Source organism: Mirounga angustirostris, unplaced genomic scaffold (genome assembly GCF_029215605.1).
Source record: "Mirounga angustirostris isolate CCGP_5_RB_7025 unplaced genomic scaffold, mMirAng1.0.hap1 SCAF_11, whole genome shotgun sequence".
In the NCBI taxonomy this organism is placed as follows: domain Eukaryota; kingdom Metazoa; phylum Chordata; class Mammalia; order Carnivora; family Phocidae; genus Mirounga; species Mirounga angustirostris.
This window is the reverse complement of record NW_026991719.1, coordinates 41,634,745-41,656,812: the sequence shown is the minus strand read 5'-3', so window position 1 is coordinate 41,656,812 and position 22,068 is coordinate 41,634,745. Positions and strand designations below refer to the sequence as shown.

Below are 22,068 nucleotides of genomic sequence, written 5' to 3'. Positions count from 1 at the left end.
AAGCTGGTCTCACAGAGCTTGTGGATGTGCACTGTGAACCCTGGGACAGTTTTTGAGGGGCTGTATCACTGGCTCAGGGACATTTCTGGAGCTGGCAATCACTGTACCCCAATAGCCACCAACCCTAAAGGATCCTCTCTATACACAGGGGAGTGTGTGTGTGTACAAAGTGGTGGGGGAATGATGTTTGTTAAGATAGAAGAGGCCAGGCTGGGATGAGCCCTACAGGTCCAGCCTTCCTATTTCCCACCTTCGAATGCATTCAGAGAGAACGGACATGTTTTGTAGCCAAGAAGTGCTTATCCTTCAGGGAGCAAGAGATAGGAGCTATTCCTCTGTTTTCTCTCTTTGCTTTGTCTGCCAAGAAGCTCCATCGAGATTTCTGGTAAAAACATTCCTTGGCTAGTTTTAATGGTTCTGGGATGAGGACCCGCTGATACTTTCTGGAAGTTCTGTGGGATAGTGAATAAACAAAAGAAGAATATTATTGGGTAGAAGTTAAGGATCCAACCTTGGGAAACTGTGTGACCTTGGGCAAGTTACTTAGTCTCTCTGGGACTCAGTTTCCTCCTCTGACAAGTGGAGGCCATGGGACTGTTCGCAGATAGTGGGGACTGAGTGAGGCAGGTCATATCATGTGCTTCACACGGTGTGTGGCACACAGGAGATACTGAGCGAGGTCTGAGCCCCCATTATCACTTGCTGGGCCTATTGGCAGAAGCCACACTGTTTTTCCTGCTTTCGCCCTTGCCCTCTGTTGTCGTTCTCCAAAGCAGCCTGCAGGTTATCTTTGAATTTTTTCCTTTTTATTAACAAAAGCTTAATACATATAGATGCCTGATCTTATTTAAATAATAATACTAAAACATGTAGCACTTGCTATGTGCCAAGCATTGTTCTAAGTCTTTACAATTATCAGTTCATTTGTCATCGTCCCTATTTTATAGATGAGGAAGAGAAGAGTTCTGCCCTAGTTACAAAGCTCCTAGGTAGGGGTTTGAAACCAGGTTGTCTCCATCATGTTTGTTTGGTTCTGGCTTCTTCCTTGCTATATTCCCAATGTCTAGAATACTGTCTGTCATACAGGAGATGCTTAAGCAAATCCCTGTGAAGCTCATGTTCTAGTGGTGCAAGACTCGCAATAAACAAGAATGCGAGATTGCTTCTGATGGGTCTTTAAAAAATCTTATCCCTCTTATGGCTTCCCATTCTGTCTAGAGTGAAGCATGAGCTCTGTTCTTGGCAGAGGAGGCCCTACGGCATCTGGCCCCCCACCCACTTCTCCCTCCCTCACACCTCCTACGCTCCCAACACACTGCCAGTTTCCATTCCTCCAACACGCCGAATTGGGTCCCACTTCCGGGCCTTTGCAACAGCCGTGCCCTCCACCAGAAAGCTCTTTGCTTCGGCTGTTTGTGGGGCCGGCTCCTTTTGGTCAGCCAAATTGTCACCTCCGACGAAAGGATTTCGTTCCTGCCCATCCAGAGAAAGCAACCCGTCAGCCACTGCTGAACACATTCCCTTCACCCCGGGGTGTGTGCGTCCTAGGTCCCCGTTTCTTTTTATCCTTCAGCTTGTTTGTATGCCGTCCTTCAAAACTCCCAGCTCTAGCCAGTGGATGGAGCCAGTGTGACCTTTCCCTACCTCTCAGCCTTTGTGCACGCTGGGCGATTCGGCCACGCATCCCGTCTTCCTATTCAATTACACCTGTGAACCCGACGCTGCCCTTCGGGTTCAAGACCCCACATTCCGGCCTGCCAGAACTTTCCTCAGTTGGGCAGTTCCCCTCCCCGCCACAAGCAAAATGCTTTTCGAGGTCTCGGGAATGACGGTCTCCGCCGAACAAAGTAAACACCTGCTCCACACGGCAGCCCTCGAGGTGTAGAGCCCTGGTGGGCGCGGCCATCTCAAAGCAGGGACCGCGCGAGCGCGGCCATCTTCCCTCCGCGCAGGCGCCGCGGCCCCGCCGCGTTCGCGTGGGGCCGGCGGGAGGGGGGCGGGAGGGGGCCCGGTGTTGACTATTGGCGGACGCGGGCTCAAAGCCCCCACTGAGCGTGCGCACACCCAGCTGCTGCAGCCCTGTGGGCTGCGGAGCCCGACTTGGTCCCGAAGCGGAAGTGCTTCTTAGGGCCAGGTCTTGTACTGGTCTCCTCTGCAGTGAGCAGAAAATCTATTGTCGAGAGGGTGAGAGAGAGAGAGAGAGAGAGGGAGAGGGGTTGAGAGGGCGAGTGCTAGAGGTGGTGGGCTGAGTGATGGGGAGTTCTGGGGGGAACGAAGGAAGGGGGATGTGGGGGGGCGGTCATTGATGTGGGGAGTTGTGGGGTGAGTGATGGGAGACCGAATGAAGGTCTGTGCGCACGATGGTGGACAAAGTTATGGTACTAGTCGGGGTTGAATGGGGCTTGTTAAACGCTGACTTCTACACATTTTCCAGCACAGTGACCTGCGCTAAGGGTTCATACGCACTCCTCAGGTCCCTCCTTAGGCGCGCCCCACCTCTCCCTGTGCCCCTCTCCCCTTGCCCACGCCCCCAGGTAGGGGCCTGGTGTGAATGCTCCAGCCGAAGTGAATCTGCACCCGAAGGCTTCCTTCTGGCTCCTGGGCAAGCCGGCCCCAGTGAGGTGAGGAGAAGGAAGAGGCACCTGAGAGGACTCACCTCAGAGCTTAGAGCTTGGGGTTTGGGGGTGGGGTGGGCGAGGCTTGGTGCTGCAGGGTCTGGTGGCGGGGGGGGGGGGGGATCGTCGGGCTTAAAACGTCAGGAGGATGACAGTTTTTAAAAGTTCAGTTTTCTTGGCGTTTAACAAATACTAGCACATTTGAATTACAGATTAATTAAAAATAGAGGAAAAGAAAATCAAAAGGAATTCATTTTATCCCCCTACATTTAAACGTCCATTCTTAGAGTTTTTGGTGTGTATTAGGAGTGTGCGTCTTTTAAACATGTCACATATAGTTTGAGATGGGTTCCTGCAGTTTTATAACCTACCTTTTTTTCATTTAGAAGTTTTACTGTGATTCAGCTTAATTTATTCTGTGACATTTTAAAAACTTTTAATTTAGATATATGTGCAGAAAAGTACACAGATACTAAAGCATACAGTTCCATACAACGGTGTTTTTAATAGCTATGTAGGATTTCACCCCTTGTATTTCCTTATTAGTCTCTTATTTTGAGTCATATAGGATTAACTTTGGCATTCATGAAGTCAGTGCTGAGATGAAGGTACTTACAGAGGAATTGTGATGTATTAGAATAATTTCATTAAAGGAAATACCTGGAAATACAATTTCTGGGTCAGTACACAAGTATATATAGAAAAAAAACCTTTTTGTGTTAGAAGCTCAGGTGAGGAAAAGAGTCAAGAATACACAGGTGGTTGTTAAAACCGCATGGTTGCCCAAACTTCCACAGGGTGGCCTCATGCCCAGCTCATGTGAGGGGATTCCTAGGCAGATAATTCTGGGCAGATATGCCTGATGGGTTCTCTCATATGCTGTACACTTCTCCATTCTTCCAGCTCGGGCTTCGCACATCTCTGCCTTTTCCCAAGAAGAGCAGGAAATGGCCAAACCCCAGGTAAGTATGTAGTCTGTTCCTTCCTCTTTTTTTTTTGTTTGGTACCATGGATGTGATGAGCTATGTAGGAATTTCTGACATAAGATAGGAAATTATTTGTAAATAAGCATTAGGATCAGGGCGAATGAGAGACAGCGGCAAGGCCAGGTTAGAGTGTAGACATGCGGAGGACTTAGGGTGTGACAGATACTAACATTGACTTACGGATTTCTCTTCTTCGAGCCTCTGGCTGCCAGAGGGAAACTTAATTAGGAAGCTGGCTCACCTTACTCATCAGGAGAGAGCGCACCAAGTCCTCAGGGAAGTAAAGGTTTCCTGGAATTGCCTTCCATGGCATTTCTTTTCTGAGTCTTCATGTGGATGGTGGAATTGTCTTCAACCACAGCCTGGTTTCCTGCCGGTATTTCTTAGAGCATTCCTCAGTGAGCTGGAGACATAATGTCAAGGTGTAATTTGGGAATAAAATGTCTTAGGGAACTTGAAATTTTTCTTGAAATCATTTTTCCGAAGTAATTTTATCAGTCCAACTTTGGATTCTCATTTGGCCAAGAGACAGAGTCCTGCAGATGCTCACAGCCAACCATCTTTTTTCTTTCACTAAAAAAATGTTTTTTAAATTAGTGTGCAGGAATATTGATTTTGTTGTTGTCCAGTACAATAAATGTGAACACATTTGGCATTGTTAAGGTCAGTGCTGAGATGAAGGCATTTCATGAATACAGATGCGTGTAACTAATCTATAGGATAGAGAATAGTTTCATCAGGCCAAAAACATGCCTTATGCTATCCCTTTATGGTTCTGTCCTTCCCCACCTGTAACCTCAGGCAACCACAGATCTGTTCTGTGTCACAACAGTTTTATCTTTTCAAGAATGTCATATAAAAGGAATCATGTGGTATGTAACGTTTTTTTTTAAAAAATTAAACGTTCTTTTGAGATAATCAATCGACGTGCAATTATAAAAATAATACAGAGAGATCCTGTGTATCCTTTACCTGTTTCCCCCAATAGTACATCTTACAAAGCTATAGTATAATTTCATGACCAGGATGTTGACTTTGCTATGGTCAAGACATAGCTCCAGCATTGCAGGGATCCCTTATGTTACCCTTTTATAGCCAGATCCATCCCTTTTCTCCAATCCTCCCCTTCTTAGACTCCTAGGAATTACCATTCTCCATTTCTAGAATTTTGTCATTTCAAGAATGTGATAAAAATCAAATCATATAGTATGTGACCTTCTGAAACTGAGGATATTTTTTACTCAGTATAATTCCCTGGAGATTCAGACAAGCTGTGTGTGTCAGTTCTTTTTATTGCTGGGTGGTCTTCCATGGTATTGATGTACCACAGCTTATCTATCCATTCTCCTGGTGAAAGACATTGGAATTATTTCCAGTTTTTGGCAATTATGAGTAAAACTACTTTAAACCTTCATACACAGGTTTTTGTGTCAACATAGGTTTTCATTTCTCTAGAATAAATATTGGATTGCTGGGTCATATGGTAAGTGTATGTTTGCCTTTTTAAGAATCTGCCAGATTGTTTTCCAGAATGAATCATTTTTCATTTCCACCATCACCACCAGCAATGTATAAGAATTACAGTTGCTTCACATTTTTGTCAGCACTTGGTATTGTCAGTATTTTTAATTTTAGTCATTCTAGCAGTATAGTTGGTATCTCATCATGGCTTTAATTTGGGTTTCACTAATAGCTAATGATGTTTAAGATCTTTATATATGCTTATTTACTTTTTGTGTATCCTTTTTGATGAAGTGTTCAATCAACTCTTCTGCCCATTTAAAATTGGATTGTTTTCTCACTAGTGAGCTTTGAGAGTTATTTATATATTCTGTGTGCAAGTCCTTTGTCAGATACATAGTTTGTGTGGTTTGTCTTTTTATTCTCATAACAGTATTGTTCACAGAGCAAGAATTTTTAATTTTGAAAATGTCCAATTTATGAATTATTTCCTTTATGGATGGTGATTTCGGTGTCATATTTAAGAACTCTTTGTGGATCCTGTGTCATGATTTTTTTTCCTTTCTGTAAGTTTCATAGTTTTAGGTTTTACATTTAGACCTATGATCTCTTTTGCGTTAATTTTTATATAAGGGGTGAGGATTAGGTTGAGGATTATTATTTTGCATATGGAATTCCATTTGTTCCAATCCCATTTATTGAAAGGATCATTTTTCTCTTTTGAATTGCTTTTGCAGGTCGTCATAAATCAGTTGGCATATTTGTGGATCTATTTCTGGACTCTACTCTGATCTGTTGATCTATATATCTAACCCTCTGTCAGTACCACGCTGTCTTTTTTTTTATGCTTCTATTTAAATTCCAGTTAGTTAACATATAGCTGTTTTCATAATTTGGCTATTATAGATAACGCTGCTATAAACATTGGGGTGCATGTTGTTTCTTACGTTGTTGATCGTAACCGTTCAGACAGGTGTGAGGTGGTATCTCATCATGGTTTTGATTTGTATTTCCCTGATGATGAGTGATGTTGAGCATCTTTTCATGTGTCTGTTAGCCATCTGGATGTCTTCTTTGGAAAAATGTCTATTCATGTCTTCTGCCCATTTTTAACTTTTTTTAAAGATGTATTTTCATGCTTTACAGATGTTTCATTTTCTAAAGCTGATGTCACTGCAAGCTGCTTTTCCACTTTAAGTAAAACATTCAAATTGTTGACAGGTTTTGCTGGTGACACGGGGTTCGTAGTGACCCCTGCACATTGTTTAAAAATTAGGATTGTACTGCCCTGGGACACTCAGGTCCATTTGCATTTTCAGGAATCTTTTCTTAAATTACTTACTTCAGTTGGTATTCTGGGAAAAAATTGGAAAGTTTTTGTTTGTATTTTATTGTAGTTCATAATAAATCTAAATTTTTTAATAGTTTCAGAGGTAGAATTTAGTGATTCATCAGTTGTATATAATACCCAGTGCTCATTACATCAAGTGCCCTCCTTAATGCCGGTCACCCAGTTACCCCATCCCCCCCACCTCCCCTCCAGCAACCCTCAGTTTGTTTCCTAGAGTTCAGCGTCTCTTTTGGTTTGCCTCCCTCTCAATTTTCATCTTATTTTATTTTTCTTTCCCTTCCCCTATGTTCATCTGTTTTGTTTCTTATTCCACATACGAGTGAAACCATATGGCATTTGTCTTTCTCTGACTGATTTATTTTGCTTAGCATAATACCCTCCAGTTCCATTCACGTTGTTGCAAATGGCAAGATTTCATTCTTTTTGATGGCTGCATAATATTCCACTGTATATGTATAGCACATCATCTTTATCCATTCATCTATCGATGGACATCTGGGCCTTTCCATAGGTTGGTTCTTGTGGACACTGCTGCTATAAACATTGGGGTGCATGTGCCCCTTCGAATCACTATGTATCCTTTGGATAAATACCTAGTAGTGCATTTCCTGGGTTGTAGGATAGCTCTATTTTTAACTTTTGGAGGAACCTCCATACTGTTTTCCAGAGTATTGCATTCCCACCAACAGTATAAGAGGGTTCCCCTTTCTCTGCATCCTCGCCAACATCTGTTGTTTCCTGAGTTGTTAATTTTAGCCATTCTGACAGATGTGAGGTGATAACTCATTGTAGTTTTGATTTGCATTTGCCTGATGATGAGTGACACATCTTTTCATGTGTCTGTTGGCCATCTGGACGTCTTCTTTGGAAAAATGTCTGTTCATATCTTCTGCCCATTTTTTAAAAAAAAAAGATTTATTTGAGGGAGAGAGAGAGAGCACAGTAGGGAGGGGGAAAGGGAGAGAATCCCACTCAGACTCCGTGCTGAGCATGGAACCTGACGTGGGGCTCGATCTCAACAACCCTGAGATCACAACCTGAGCCAAAAGCAAGAGTCCGACTATTTATTTATTTATTTATTTATTTTATTCATGAAAGTCAGAGAGAGAGAGAGAGGCAGAGGGAGAGAAGCAGGCTCCCCGCCTAGCAGGGAGCCCGATGCGGGACTCGATCCCAGGACCCTGGGATCATGACCTGAGCCGAAGGCAGACGCTTAACCATCTGAGCCACCCAGGCACCCCGCAAGAGTCCAACTATTAACAAACTGTGCCACCTTCTGTCCATTTTTTAATTGGAGTATTTGCTTATGGGGTGTTGAGTTTTATAAGTTTGTTAGGTGTTTTGGATACTAACCCTTTATCAGATATGTCATTTGCAAATATCTTCTCCCATTCTGAAGGTTGCTTTTTTAGTTTTATTGATTGTTTCCTTCACTGTGCAGAAGGCTTTTATTTTGATGAAGTCCCACTAGTTTATTTTTGCTTTTGTTTCCCTTCCCTCAGGAGGCATCTAGAAAGATGATGCTTCTGCCCATGTCAAAGAAGTTACTGCTGTTGTTCTCTTCTACAATTCTTATGGTTTCATGTCTCACATTTAGGTCTTTCATCGATTTTGAGTTTATTTTTGTTTATGGTGTAATAAAGTGGTCCAGTTTCATTTTTTTGCTTGTTGCTGTCCAGTTTTCCCAGCACCATTTGTTGAAGAGACTTTTTCCCACTGGATCTTCTTTCCTGCTTTGACCAAGATTAATTGACCGTATAGTTGTGGGTTCATTTCTGGGGTTTTTTGTCTGTTCTGTTGACCTGTGTGTCTATTTTTGTGCCAGTACCACACTGTTTTGATTATAGAATTGTGATGCCTCCAGCTTTGCTTTTCTTTTTCAGGGTTGCTTTGGCTATTTGGGGTCTTTTGTGGTTCCATACAAATTTTAGGATTGTTCTAGCTCTGTGAAAAATGCTGTTGGTATTTTGATAGGGGTTGCATTAAATGTGTAGATTGAGCTTTGGGTAGTATAGACATTTTAACAATGTTTGGTCTTCTAATCCATGAGCACAGAATGTCTTTCCATTTCTTTTTTCAAGATTTTACTTTATTTTGAGAGAGAGAGAGAGAGGGCGCCTGGGTGGCTCAGTTGGTTAAATGACTGCCTTCAGCTCAGGTCATGATCCCGGGTCCTGGGATCGAGTCCCACATTGGGCTCCCCCTGCTGTGCGGGGAGCCTGCTTCTCCCTCTCCCTCTGCCCGCCACTCCCCCTGCTTGTGCTCTCTCTCTCTCTGTCAAATAAATAAATAATCTTAAAAAAAAAAAAAAAGAGAGAAGGGGGAGAGAGGGAGAGAGAGAATGAGTTGGGGGAGAGGGAGAGAGAGAATCTGAAGCAGACTCCATGCTGAGCCTGAAGCTTCATGTGGGGCTTGATATCACCACCTTGAGATCATGACATGAGCTGAAATCAAGAGTCTGATGCTTAGTCGACTGAGCCACCCAGGCACCCCTGTCTTTCCATTTCTTTGTGTCATCTTCAATTTCTTTTATCAGTGTTTTAGTTTTCAGAGTACAGGTCTTTCATCTCTTTGGCTAGGTTTATTCCTAGGTATCTTACTGGTTTTGGTGCAGTGGTAAATTGGATTGATTTTTTTTTTAAGATTTTATTATTTGAGAGAGAGAACGCAGGAGAGCATAAGCGGTAGAGAGGGAGAAGTAGGCTGCCCATCGGGCGGGGAGCCTGATGTGGGGCTCGATCCCAGGACCCTGGGATCATGACCTGGGCTGAAGGTAGATGCTTAACTGACTGAGCCACCCAGGTGCCCCTGGGATTGATTCCTTAATTTTTCTTTCTGCTGCTTCATTAGTGGTGTATAGAAATGCAACAGATTCTGTGCATTGATTTTGTATCCTGTGACTTTCCTGAATTTGTGTATCAGTTCCAGCAGTTTCTTGGTGCAGTCTTTTGGGTTTTCTTTGTACAGTATCATGTCGTCTGCAAATAGTGAAAATTTTAGTTTTTCCTTGCCTATTTGGATACTTTTTATTTCTTTTCATTCTCTGATTGTGGTAGCTAGGACTTCCAGTACTCAGATAAATAAAAGTGGTGAGAGTGGACATCCCTGTCTTGTTCCTGACTGTGGAGGAGAAGCTCTCAGTTTTTCCCCACTGAGTATGATGCTGGCTGTGGGTTTGTCATAGATGGCCTTTATTATGTTGAAGTATGTTCCCTCTAAACCTACTTTGTTAAGGGTTTTTATCATGAATGGATGTTGTACTTTGTCAGATGCTTTTTCTGCATCTATTGAAATGATGGTATGGTTCTATGATGTATCACATTGATTGATTTGTGAATATTGAACCACCCTTGCAACCCAGGAATAAATCCCACTTGATCGTGGTGAATGATTTTTTTAATGTATTGTTAGATTTGGTTTGCTAGTATTTTATTGAGAATTTTTGCATCCATGTTCATCAGGGATATTGGCCTGTAGTTCTCTTTTTTAGTGGTGTTTTTTATCTGGTTTTGGTATCAGGGTAATGCTGCCTTCATAGAATGAGTATGGAAGTTTTCCTTCTTTTTCTGTTTTTTTTTTTTTTTTTTTGAATAGTTTGAGAAGAATAGGTATTAACTCTTCTTTAAATGTTTGGTAGAATTTGCCTGTGCAGCCATCTGGCCCTGGACTTCATAGTATATGTGCTGCTGAAGTGAGCACTCTGGACTTTTGTTTGTTGGGAGTTTTTTGATTACGGATTCAATTTCCTTGCTGGTTATGGGTCTGTTCAAGTTTTCTATTTCCTCCTGTTTCAGTTTTGGTAGCTTATATGTTTGTAGGAATTTATCCATTTCTTCTAGGTTGTCCAATTTGTTAGCATATAGTTTTTCATAATATTCTCTTATAATTGTGTTTCTGTGATGTTGGTTGTGATCTCTCCTCTTTAATTCATGATTTTATCTGTTTGGGTCCTTTCTCTTTTCTTTTTGATAAGTTTGGCTAGAGGTTTATCAATTTTATTTTTTAAAAAGATTTTATTTATGAGAGAGAGAGCGAGCGAGCATGAGCAGGTGGAGGGGCAGAGGGAGAGGGAGAAGCAGACTCCCCATTGCAGGGCTTGACCCCAGAACCCTGAGATCTGACTCGAAGGCAGACGCTTAACTGACTGAGCCCCCCAGGCGCCCCTCAATTTTATTAATTTTTTCAAAGAACCAGCTCCTGATTTCATTGATCTGTTCTATTGTTTTTTTTTTAAATTTCTGTGTCATTTATTTCTCCTCTAATCCTTATTATTTCCTTCTTTCTGCTGGCTTTGGGCTTCATTTGTTGTTTTTTACCTAGTTCCTTTAGGTGTAAGGTTGGGTTGTTTATTTGAGATTTTCTTCTTGCTTCTTGAGTAGGCTTGTATTGGTATATACTTCCCTCTTAGGTCTGCTTTTGCTGCATCCCAAAGGTTTTGGACCATTGTGTTTTAATTTTTATTTGTTTCCGTGTATTTTTTTTTAATTTCTTTGATTTCCTGGTTGACACATTCATTGTTCAGTAGCATATTGTTTAACCTCTATGTGTTTGCGGTCTTTCCAGATTTTTTTCTTGTGGTTGACTTCAAGTTTCATAACGTTGCAGTCAGAGAAGGTGCATGGTATGACTTCAGTCTTTTTGTATTTTTTGAGACCTGTTTTGTGATGTAATCTGTGATCTATTCTGGAGAATGTCCCATGTGCACTTGAAAAGAATGTGTAGTCTGCTGTTTTAGGATGGAATGTTCTGAATATATCTGTAAGTCCATCTGGTCCAGTGTGTCATTCAAAGCCGTCGTTTCCTTGTTTATTTTCTGTCCCTTGATGTAAGTGGGGTGTTAATATCCTCTACTATTATTGTATTGTTATCAATTAGTTTTTTATGTTTGTTATTGTTTTGTTTTTTTTTTTTACCAAAGACACTTTGTTACCTCTTACAGTTAATAGTCAAGAACAAATAATAATAACAACAAATAAAAGTAACTTGCAAGGGCACCAGATATTAGACATAAACAAGGACACTATTAACATTAAAGAAAGCACGTGTTATTAATTGTTTTATATATTTGGGTGCTTCCAGGTTGGGTGCATAAATACTTTCAACTGTAATATCTTGTTGGATTGTCCCCTTTATTATGATATAGTGCACTGCTTCAGTCTCTTGTTACAGTCTGTTTTAAAGTCTGGTTTGTCCAATATAAGTAGTTACTCTGGCTTTCTTTTGACATCCATTTGCATGATAAATTTTTCTCTGTCCCTTCACTTTCAATCCGTAGATGTCTTTAGATCTAAAATGATTATCTTGTATGGGGTGCCTGATTAGCTCAGTAGCCATGTGACTCTTGATCTCGGGGTTGTGAGTTTGAGCCCCACACTGGGTGTAGATATTACTTAAAAAAAAAAAGTGAAATAAAATGAATCTCTTGTAGGCAGCATATAGATGGATCTTGTTTTCTTTTATCCATTCTGACACCCTATGTCTTTTGATTGGAGCATTTAGTCCATTTACATTCAGAGCAGTTATTGATAGATATGCATTTATTGCCATTTTCCTGTTTCTGGAGAGTTTTTCTGTTCCTTTCTTGTCTTTGTCACTTTTGGTTTTTCCTTTCCAGTCAAAGAGTCCCCTTTAATATTTCTTGCAGGGCTGGTTTAGTGGTTACATACTCCTTTATTTTTTGTTTGTCTGGGAAACTTGTTATCTCTCCTATTCTGAATGTTAGCCTTGCTGGATAGATTCTTGGCTGCAGATTTTTCCAGTCAGCACTTTGAATATATCATGCGACTCCTTGTTGGCTTTCCAAGTTTCTGTTGATAAATCTGCCTTATGGGTCTTACCTTGTATGTTAAGGACTAATTTTTTTTTTAAGATTCTATTTACTTATTTGTCAGAGAGAGAGTGCACAAGCAGGGGGAGCGGCAGGCAGAGGGAGAAGCAGGCTCCCCGCTGAGCAAGGAGCCCAATGCAGGACTCGATCCCAGACCCTGGGATCATGACCTGAGCCAAAGGCAGATATTTAACCAATTTAGCCACCCAGGCGTCCCAAGGACTAAATTTTTTTAAGATTTTATTTTTTAAGTTATCTCTACACACAGCGTGGGGCTCAAACCCACAATCCTGGGATAAAGAGTCACATGCTGTACTGATTGGCCAGCTGGGTGCCAATAAGGACTTCTTTTGTTTTACTGCTTTTTAGATTTTTTCCTTATCAGTATATTTTGCAAATTTAATTACAATATGTCTTCGTGTTGGCTTGCTTTTGTTGATTTTGATGGGAGTTCTCTGTGCTTTGTGGATCTAGATGTCTATTTCCATCCCCAGATTAGGGAAGTTTTCAGCTATTATTTCTTCAAATAAATTTTCTACCCCCCCTTTCTCTCTCTCCTTCTTCTGGGACTCCTACAATACAAATGTTACTACGTTTGATGGAGTCACTGAGTTTATTAAGTCTGTTCTCATGTTGCATAATTCTTCTCTCTCTCTTCTTCATCTTCATTACATACTTTCCATTACTTTGTCTTCTAGGTCACTAGTTCATTCCTCTGCTTCTTCTAGCCTGCTGTTCGTTATATCAGGTGTGTTTCTAATCTTGTTTATTGCGCTCTTTATCTCTGGTCAATTCTTTTTTTTTTTTTTTAAGTAGACCCCCCCCCCCATATGGGGCTTGAATTTCATGACCCTGAGATCAAGACCTGAGGTGAGAGTCAAACCGAAGGCAGACGCTTAACCTTCTGAGCCACCCAGGCGCCCCTGATTGATTCTTTTTTAACTTTTTTCTCTCTTCGGCAAGCGTCTCACTGATGTCTTCTATTCTTTTATCAAACCCAGTGTGTATCTTTATTATCGTTGCTTTAAATTCTCCATCAGGCATGTTACTTATATCTGTTTCGGTTAGATCTCTGGCCATGGCCTTGTTCTTTCATTTGGGATAATTTCCTTTGTCTTCACATTTTATCCAATTCTCTGCCTTTTTCTGTGCGGCAGAGAAGCCATTTATGTCTCCTGTTTCTGAAAGTAATGGCCTTATGAAGAGGCCATGGAGTGCCCAGGCCCTGGCACTTCACGGAGTGTCTCCAGTGTGTGCTGCGTGAGCTCTGCTGTTGTGTTCTGGCTGCTCTGTCCTGCAGGCCCATCATCTGCGGAGGCTCTCCCTGCCTGCTGTGGGCAGTGTTTGGTCCCTGGCCTGAAATGTGGCAAGTTTGAACTAGGTGTGCTCTGGTCCGCTTGTTAAATGAGACCTGTCACCAACTTCACTGAAACTGAGGCCCTGCAGAAAAAACTCCCTGGTCAGGAGTTGTGGCGTGGACAGGGGTTTGCGCTGGTCTCTGGGGGAGGGGCCTGCCGTGCTGGGACTGAGGCACGCATGACTGAGAAGGGCAGTTCCACCTGCCTGCAGGGGTGTGGGGCTTGGTGTAAGCAAGTCAGGTAGCCAGCATCAGTGTATACTGCTTGCCACAGATGGCTCTATGTATGCTGAGGGGTGGGGAATCGAAATGGCGCTGGCCAGTTTTTTTGTTCCCAGGGAGGTGTCTCCATGAGTGCTGCCTCTCAGGCATGCACTCCAAGAAGAGTGAATAATCTCCCTACCGTGTTCCCCAGGCGTTGAGCTTATTTTTGTATATGGTGTATGAAAGTGGTCCAGTTTCATTCTTTTGCATGTAGCTGCCCATTTTGCATGTAGCACCCATTTATTTAAGAGACTGTCTTTTCTCCATTGTTATATTCTTGCCTCCTTTGTTCTAGATTAATTGACCATATAAGCATGGGTTTATTTCTGGGTTCTCTATTTTGGTCCATTGATTTGTGTGTTGGTTTTTTCCTAGTACCATACTGTTTTGATTACTATACCTTTGTAGTATAGTTTAAAATCAGGGCGCATGATACCTAGCTTTGTTCTTTCTCAAGATTGCTTTGTCTATTGGAGATGTTTTGTTGTTCCATATACATTTTAGGATTATTTGTTATAGTTCTGTGAAAAATGCCCTTGGTATTTTGACAGGGATTGCATTAAATCTATAGATTGCTTTAGCTACAGCATTTTAACAATATTATTTCTTTCAGTCTGTGAGCATGGTATCTTTCCATTTATTCGTGTCATCTTCAGTTTCTTTCATCTGTGGCTCATGGTTTTCAGAATACATGTCTTTCATGTCCTTGGTTAAATTTACTCCTAGGTATTTTAGGGGTTTTTTTGATGCACTTGTAAATCTGATTGTTATCTTAATATCTCTTTTGATGGGGGCGCCTGGGTGGCTCAGTCATTAAGCGTCTGCCTTTGGCTCAGGTCATGATCCCAGCATCCTGGGATCGAGCCCCGCATCGGGCTCCCTGCTCCGCGGGAGGCCTGCTTCTCCCTCCCCGCTTCCCCCTGCTTGTGTTCCCTCTCCTGCTGTCTCTCTCTCTGTGTCAAATAAATAAATAAAATCTTAAAAAAAAAAGAAAATATCTCTTTCGATAGTTTGGTATTAGTGTATAGAAACACAACAGATTTCTGTATATAAATTTTGTGTCCTGCAACTTTACTGAATTTATTCTAATGATTTTTTTGGTGGAGTCTTTAAGGTTTTTTTATATAATACGTCATCTGCAAATAGTGACAGTTTTACTTCTTCCCATTTATTTCCTTTATTTCTTTTTTTTCCTGCATAATTACTGTGGCTAGGACTTCGGTACTATGTTGAATAAAAGTGGTGAGTGGACATCCTTATGTTGTTTCTGATCTTAGAGGAAAGGCTTTCTTTCACCTTTTCACTGTTGAGTATTATATTAGGTATGGGCTTGTCATATATGGCCTTTATTGTGTTGCGATACCTTCTCTGTATACCCAATTTGTTGAGAGTTTTTATCACAAATGAATGTTGAATTTTGTCAAATGCTTTTCTTGGTGTATCACATTGATCAATTTATAGATGTTAAACCATTCTTGGATGCATGGAATTAATCCCACTTGGTCATGGGGTACGATCCTTTTAATGTTTTATTGAATTCGGTTTGCTAATATTTAGTTGAAGACTTCTGCATCTATGTTCATCATGGATATTGGCCTGTAATTTTTTGTAGTGTCTTTGGTTTTGGTATCCAGATAATGCTGGCTTTGTATAATGAGTGTGGAAGTGTTCCTTCCTCTTGAAGAGTTGGAATAATTTGAGGAGGCCAACTTGACCTGGACTTCTGTTTGTTGGGAGTTTCTTGATTACGGATTCAGTTTCTTTTAAAATTTTTTTTAATTAAAAAATTTTTTTTAAAAGATTTTATTCATTCATTTGAGACAGAGATACAGAGAGAGAGAGAGAGCATGAGCAGGGAGAGAGGCAGAGGGGAGAGGGAGAAGCAGGCTCCCCGCTGAGCCAGGAGCCCAATGCAGGGCTTGATTCTAGGACCCCGGGATCATGACCTGAGCCGAAGGCAGACACTTAACTGTCTAAGCCACTCAGGTGCCCTTGATTCAGTTTCATTATTAGTAATCAGTCTTCAGATTTTCTAATTCTTCATGATTCAGTCTTGGAAGATATTGTTTCTAGGAGTTTATCCATTTTTTCTGGGTTGTCTGATTTGTTGGTGTATAATTGTTGATAGTATTCTCTTACAGTCCTTTGTATTTCTATGGTATCAGTTATAGCTTCTCCTCATTTGTTTCTGATTTTATTTGGGCTCTGTCTCTTTTCTTGAGTCTGGCTAAAAGTTTGTTGATTTTGTTTATCTTTACAAAGAACCAGCTCTTAGTTTCATTAATGTTTTCTATTGTGCTTTTAGTCTCTATTTATTTCCATTCTGATCTTCATTCTTTCCTTTTTTCTACTAACTTTGGGCTTTGTTCTTATTTCCTTGAATGTTAAGACATTGTTTATTTGATGTTTTCTTGTTTCCTGAGGTAGGCCTGTATTGCTCTGAACTTCTCTCTCTTAGAACTGCTTTTCCTGTGTCCCAAAGATTTTGGTCCATTGTGTTTCCATTTTCATTTGTGTCATGTTATCTTTTTTTTTTTTAAGATTTTTATTTATTTTAGAGAGCAAGAGAGAGTGCATGCACATGTATGAGCGGAGGGAGGGGCAGGGAGCGGGAGAGAATCCCAGGCAGATTCCATGCTGAGCACAGAGCTTGACTTGGGGCCCAGTCTCAAGACCCTGAGATCATGACCTGAGCTGAAACCAAGAGTTGGATGCTTAACCGACTGAGCCACCCAGGCGCCCCTCATGTTACCTTTTGATTTCTTGATTGGTTAATTAAAAGCATGTTGTTTAGTCTCCATATGTTTGTGTTTTTTCCAGTTGGGTCTTGTAATTGGTTTTTAGTTTCATACCACTGTGGTGGAAAAGATGCTTGATATGATTTCAGTCTTCCTAAATTTGTTAAGACTTGTTTTGTGATCTAACATGTGGTCCATCCTGGAGAGTGTTCCCTGTGCACCCAAGAATATGTATTCTCCTGTTTTTGGATGGGGTGTTACGTATCTGTCTGTTAGATCCATCTAGTCTAATGTGTTGTGTAAGGCCAATGTTTTCTTACTGATTTTCTGTCTGGATGATCTATCCATTGATTTAAGTGAGAGGTTATAGTCCCCTACTATTACTGTATTGCTATTTCTCTCTTTATTTCTATTAATGTTTGTTATATGTATTTAGGCACCTCTGTGTTCAGTGCGTAGATATTTACAAACGTCATATCCTCTTGTTGGATAGACCCCTTTATCATTGTGTAGTACCCTTCTTTGTCTTTTTTTTTAAAAGATTTTATTTATTTATTTGAGAGAGAGAATGAGAGACAGAGAGCATGAGAGGGAAGAGGGTCAGAGGGAGAAGCAGATCCCCCGCTGAGCAGGGAGCCCGACGTGGGACTCGATCCCAGGACTCCAGGATCATGACCTGAGCCGAAGGCAGTTGCTTAACCAACTGAGCCACCCAGGCACCCTCTTTGTCTTTTGTTATGGTCTTTGTTTTTTTTTTTTAAAGATTTATTTATTTGACAGAGAGAGACACAGCGAGACAGGGAACACAAGCAGGGGGAGTGGGAGAGGGAGAAGCAGGCTTCCTGCGGAGCAGGGAGCCCGATGCGGGGCTCGATCCCAGGACCCTGGGATCATGACCTGAGCCGAAGGCAGACGCTTAACGACTGAGCCACCCAGGCGCCCCATTATGGTCTTTGTTTTAAAGTCTAATTTGTCTGATACAAGTATTGCTATATAGCTCTTTTTTAAAATACAAATTAGTGCCTTTTCTTCTTAGCTTAGAGAAGTCCCTTTAACATTTCTTGGAGGCCAGTTTAGTGGTGATGAGCTCTGTTAGATTTTGCTTATCTGGAAAACTCTTACTCTCTCCTTCAATTCTGAATGATAACCTTTCTGGGTAGAGAATTCCTGGTTGGCAGTTTTTCCCTTTCAGCACTTTGAATATGTCATCCCACTCCCTTCTGGTCTGCAATGTTTCTACTGAAAAATCTGATAGACTTCGGGGTTTCCTTTGTACATAATACTTTGCTTTTCTCTTACTGCTTTTAAGATTTTCTCTGTATCCTTAACTTTAGCCATTGTAATTGTAATGTGTCTCGGTGTGTTTTCCCTTGGGTTCATCTTATTTTGAACTCTTTGGGCTTCTTAAACCGGATGTCTGTATCCTTCCCCAGGTTAGGGAAGTTTTCAGCCATTATTTCTTCAAATAATTTTTCTGATCCTTTCTCTCTCCTACCTTCTGGAACTCTATAATGCAAATGTTATTCTGCTTAATGTTGTGCCAGTGGTCTCATAAGGTGTCCTTACTCTTTTAGTTCTTTTTCTTTTTTCTTTGCTGCTCTTTCTGGATGTTTTCCATTGCTTCCCTGATTTGTGCTTCTATTTCATCTGTTCTGCTTTTGAACCCCTCAGGTGTGTTTTTCAGTTTAGTTATAACTTCTGTTTGGTACTTACATATTTTTTTTTTTTCAAAAGACATTTGTTTGAGAGAGTGTGTGCATGAGTTGGGGGGAGGGGCCGAAGGAGAGGGAGAAGCAGGCTCCCCACTGAGCAGAGAACCTGACACAGGGCTCGATTCCAGGACCCTGAGATCATGACCTGAGCTGAAGGCAGATGTTTAACCTACCGAGCCACCCAGGTACCCACATATTTTTTCTTTTTGTTGAAGTTCTTTGTTTTTTGTTTTTTTTTTTAAAGATTTTATTTATTTATTTGTGACAGAGAGAGAACACGAGCAGAGGGAGAGGGAGAGAGAGAGAGGCAGACTCCCCACTGAGCAGGGAGCCCAACGCTCAATCCCAGGACCCTGAGATCATGATCTGAGCTGAAGGCTGATGCTTAACCGACTGAGCCCCCCAGGCGTCCCCTCTTTTTGTTGAAGTTCTTATTGTGTTCATCCTTTCTTCTCCTGAGATCAGTGAGCATCTTTACGACCATTACTTTGAATTCTTTATCAGGTAGGCTGCTAATCTCTATTTCATTAAGGTCTTTTCCTGAGGGTTTGCCTTCTTCTTTGGTTTGGAAAATATTCCTCTGTGTCCTCATTTTGCTTGTCTCTCTGTGTTTGTCTACATGTATTAGGTAAAACAGCTACCTCCCTCAGTCTTGAAGGAACAGTCTTGTGTAGGAAATGTTCCATGTGGCCCAAAAGTCTCCCTGGGCCCCCAGAGTCAGGCATTCTATGGTGTCCCTTGTGTGGGCTGCATGTGCATGCTGGCTGTGATAGGACCACAGCTGCTGTGTGGGGAGGGCAGGGCTCAGGGCACTTGCCCAGCTCTGTCGTGGCTGGGCTGCTGCATGGGGAGAGTGGGATTCAAGCTGCTTGCCCTTCCACTGTGGCTTGGTCTCTGCATGGGGAGGGCGGGGCTCAGGGCACTCACCCTATCCATTTGCAGCTTAGCCACATTATGTGGGAAGGTACAGGTCAGGTCACTGACCGGGCCTGCTGGCATCTTGGCCACTGAGCAAGGAGAATGGGGCTTGGGATGGTCACCTGTCCTCCCTGTGGCTTGGTCTCTGTGAGGGTTGCATGGGGTGCTAGCCCAGCCCCGCCATGGCATGGGATGGGCAGAGCATGCCCTCTGGTGCTAGTAGGCACCAAAAATGGTGCCTGTTGGCTTCATCACCAGCAAATTAGGATGAGATTGCAAAAATGCTGTTGGCCAGCACATCCATCCCCAGATAAAGTCCTTGTAAGTTCCTGTCTCTGTGGCAGCTGCTTTAGAATTAGCGTGTGCTGGGTGCTGGGGGGCTCAGTCAGTTAAGTGTCTGCCTTCGGCTCAGGTCAGGATCCCTGGGTCCTGGGATTGAGCCCTGCATTGGACTCCCTGCTCTGCAGGGGGTCTGCTTCTCCCTCTGCCTACCGCTCCCCCTGCTTGTGCTCTCTTTCTCTCTGACAAATAAATATATAAAATCTTAAAAAAAAATAACTAGATATGATTGATAACTTTATACCAGGAAATACCAGAGTTTTAGAAATTTCATAGAATTTCTGGGACACTTAAATTTATATAAATATAACATATATTTGGGATGCCTGGATAGCTCAGTCGGTTGGGCATTTGCCTGCAGCTCAGGTCATGATCCAAGGTTCTGGGATCGAGTCCCACATTGGGCTCCCTGCTCTGCGGGGAGCCTGCTTCTCCCTCTGCCTGCTGCTTCCCCTGCTTGTGCTCTCTTTTTCTCTGACAAATAAATAAATAAAATCTTTTAAAAATAAAGGAAAAAAAATTAGTGTGTCTCTCTCCCTTATGGTCTAGGCACTTTTCAATCTGTTGCTTCTGCACTGGCTATCAGGGTGAGTGGGTTTTGCGTGAGAGCCCTTTAAGAATGGGAGCTCTAGGGGCGCCTGCCTTTGGCTCAGGTCATGATCCCAGGGTCCTGGGATCAAGCCCCACATCGGGCACCCTGCTCTCTGGGAAGCCTGCTTCTCCCTCTCCCACTCCCCCTGCTTGTGTTCCCTCTCTCAGTGTATCTCTCTTTGTCAAATAAATAAAATCTTTAAAAAAAAAAAAAAAGAATGGGAGCTCTATGTTCCCTACATTCTGTGATTCTCCTGGTCTTAATCCCCATTGATTTTCAAAACCAAACATTTTGGGGGCTTTCTGGTGCAGGCCCCCAGGTTCGGAGGTTGCTGATGTGGGACACAGTCCTTTTACTCTTTGAGTAGAGTTCCATGTTTTTGTGATCTCTTCCGATTGTGGGGGGTCACCACTCCTGATGTGGGGTCCCACATGAGGTTCTGTCACTGCCTCTCCTGCCCTTCTCATTGTGTCTCTTTGTCTTTTGTTGTGGAGGTGCTGCTGTTCATCTAGTTCTCAGGTCCTTTTTAGAGGAAAATTATTCTATATAGAGCTGTAAGTTTGTTGTGTCCATGGAAGGAGGCGATTTCCTGGTCTTCCCACAGGGCCGTCTCGAACTCCCATTGTGGTTTTAATTTGCAGTTTCTTCATGACTAATGATGTTAAATATCTTTCCATGTGCTTATTTCTCATTTGTATATCTTCTTTGGCTTAATATCTTTCTTTTGCCTTTTTTTTTTTTAGTTTTTAGAGTTCATTATATATTCTCAATACAATTTTTTTTTTTTTGCCAGAATGTGATTTGTAAATATTTTCTTTCATTCTGTGGCTTTTTCTTCTCTTAAGACTGTCTTTTGAATTTTGCTGTCCCATCTAAGAAATACTTGACTAACCTAAGGTTAAAAAGATTTTCTCGTGTGTGTGTGTGTGTGTGTGTGTGTGTGTAAGTAGGCTCCACACCCAGCGTGGAGCCCAGCATGGGGCTTGAACTCACAACCCTGAGATCAAACCTGAGCTGAGATCAAGAGTTGGATGCTTAACTGACTGAGCCACCCAGGTGCCCCTCCTATATTTTCTTCTAGAAATTTTATAGGTTTAGATTTTACATTTAGGTCTGCGATCTGTGTTGAGGTTTGAGTTTTATACATGTGGGAGGTATTTGCTGGAGTTCTTTGTTTTTGCATATGTAGATCCAATTGTTCCAACATCGTTTGTTGAAATGGGAACTCCCATTTTCCCTTGAACTGACTTTGCACTTTTGGTGAAAGTAATTTTTAAGTATAAAGGTCAAGATTAAAACAGGACAAGGACCTCAGAATCCCCACTCTTGCCCTCTCCCAATCAGTACCACCCACAAAGGTAATTGCTCTCCTGACTTTTAACATCATAGGTTGGCCTTGCCTGTGCTCTTATTATATATAAATCGAATCATGCAGGATATACTCCAGTGTCTGCATTCTTGTGCTCATCGGTACATCTGTGAGATTCACCTGTGTTGGATATGTGGTTTGTAGTTCATTTATTTTCATCACCAGGCAGGATCCCATTGAATGTGCCACAGTTTACCCATTGTGTTGTTAAGGGACATCTGCATTTTTTCCACATTTTAGTTTTAGAAGTAGTGCTTCTGTGAACATCCTGTACTTGTTTTCTAGAGCATATATGCATGATTTTCTTTAAGCTGTGTACCTAGAAGTAGAATTGCTGCATCATAATGTATGCAAATCATTAACTTTAGTAAACACTGTCAATTTCCCCAAGCAACTCTGCCAGTATATATTCCTACTAAGTGTGAGAGTTCTCATTTCACCACAATCTTATGATATTTTAGTCTGCTTAATTAATAACCTTTTTAGTGGGGGCGTAGGAGTGTCTCAGCATGGCTTAAATTTTCATTTACCTGTGTGCT

General features: G+C 41.8%; 1 protein-coding gene across 2 annotated transcripts in view; it reads left to right on the top strand.

Annotated features, from left to right (window-relative positions):
• The first annotated feature begins 2,040 nt into the window (after positions 1 to 2,040).
• ZNF182 (zinc finger protein 182) overlaps positions 2,041 to 22,068 on the top strand; it is a 29,651-nt gene continuing 9,623 nt past the window's right edge. For both annotated transcript variants that reach the window (XM_045877014.3, XM_045877005.3), the window contains exons 1-3: positions 2,041 to 2,184; positions 2,435 to 2,621; positions 3,519 to 3,577. In XM_045877014.3, the coding sequence (XP_045732970.1) occupies positions 3,563 to 3,577 (15 nt within the window). In that variant the 5' untranslated portion in view covers positions 2,041 to 2,184; positions 2,435 to 2,621; positions 3,519 to 3,562. The remainder of the gene's footprint in view (positions 2,185 to 2,434; positions 2,622 to 3,518; positions 3,578 to 22,068) is intronic.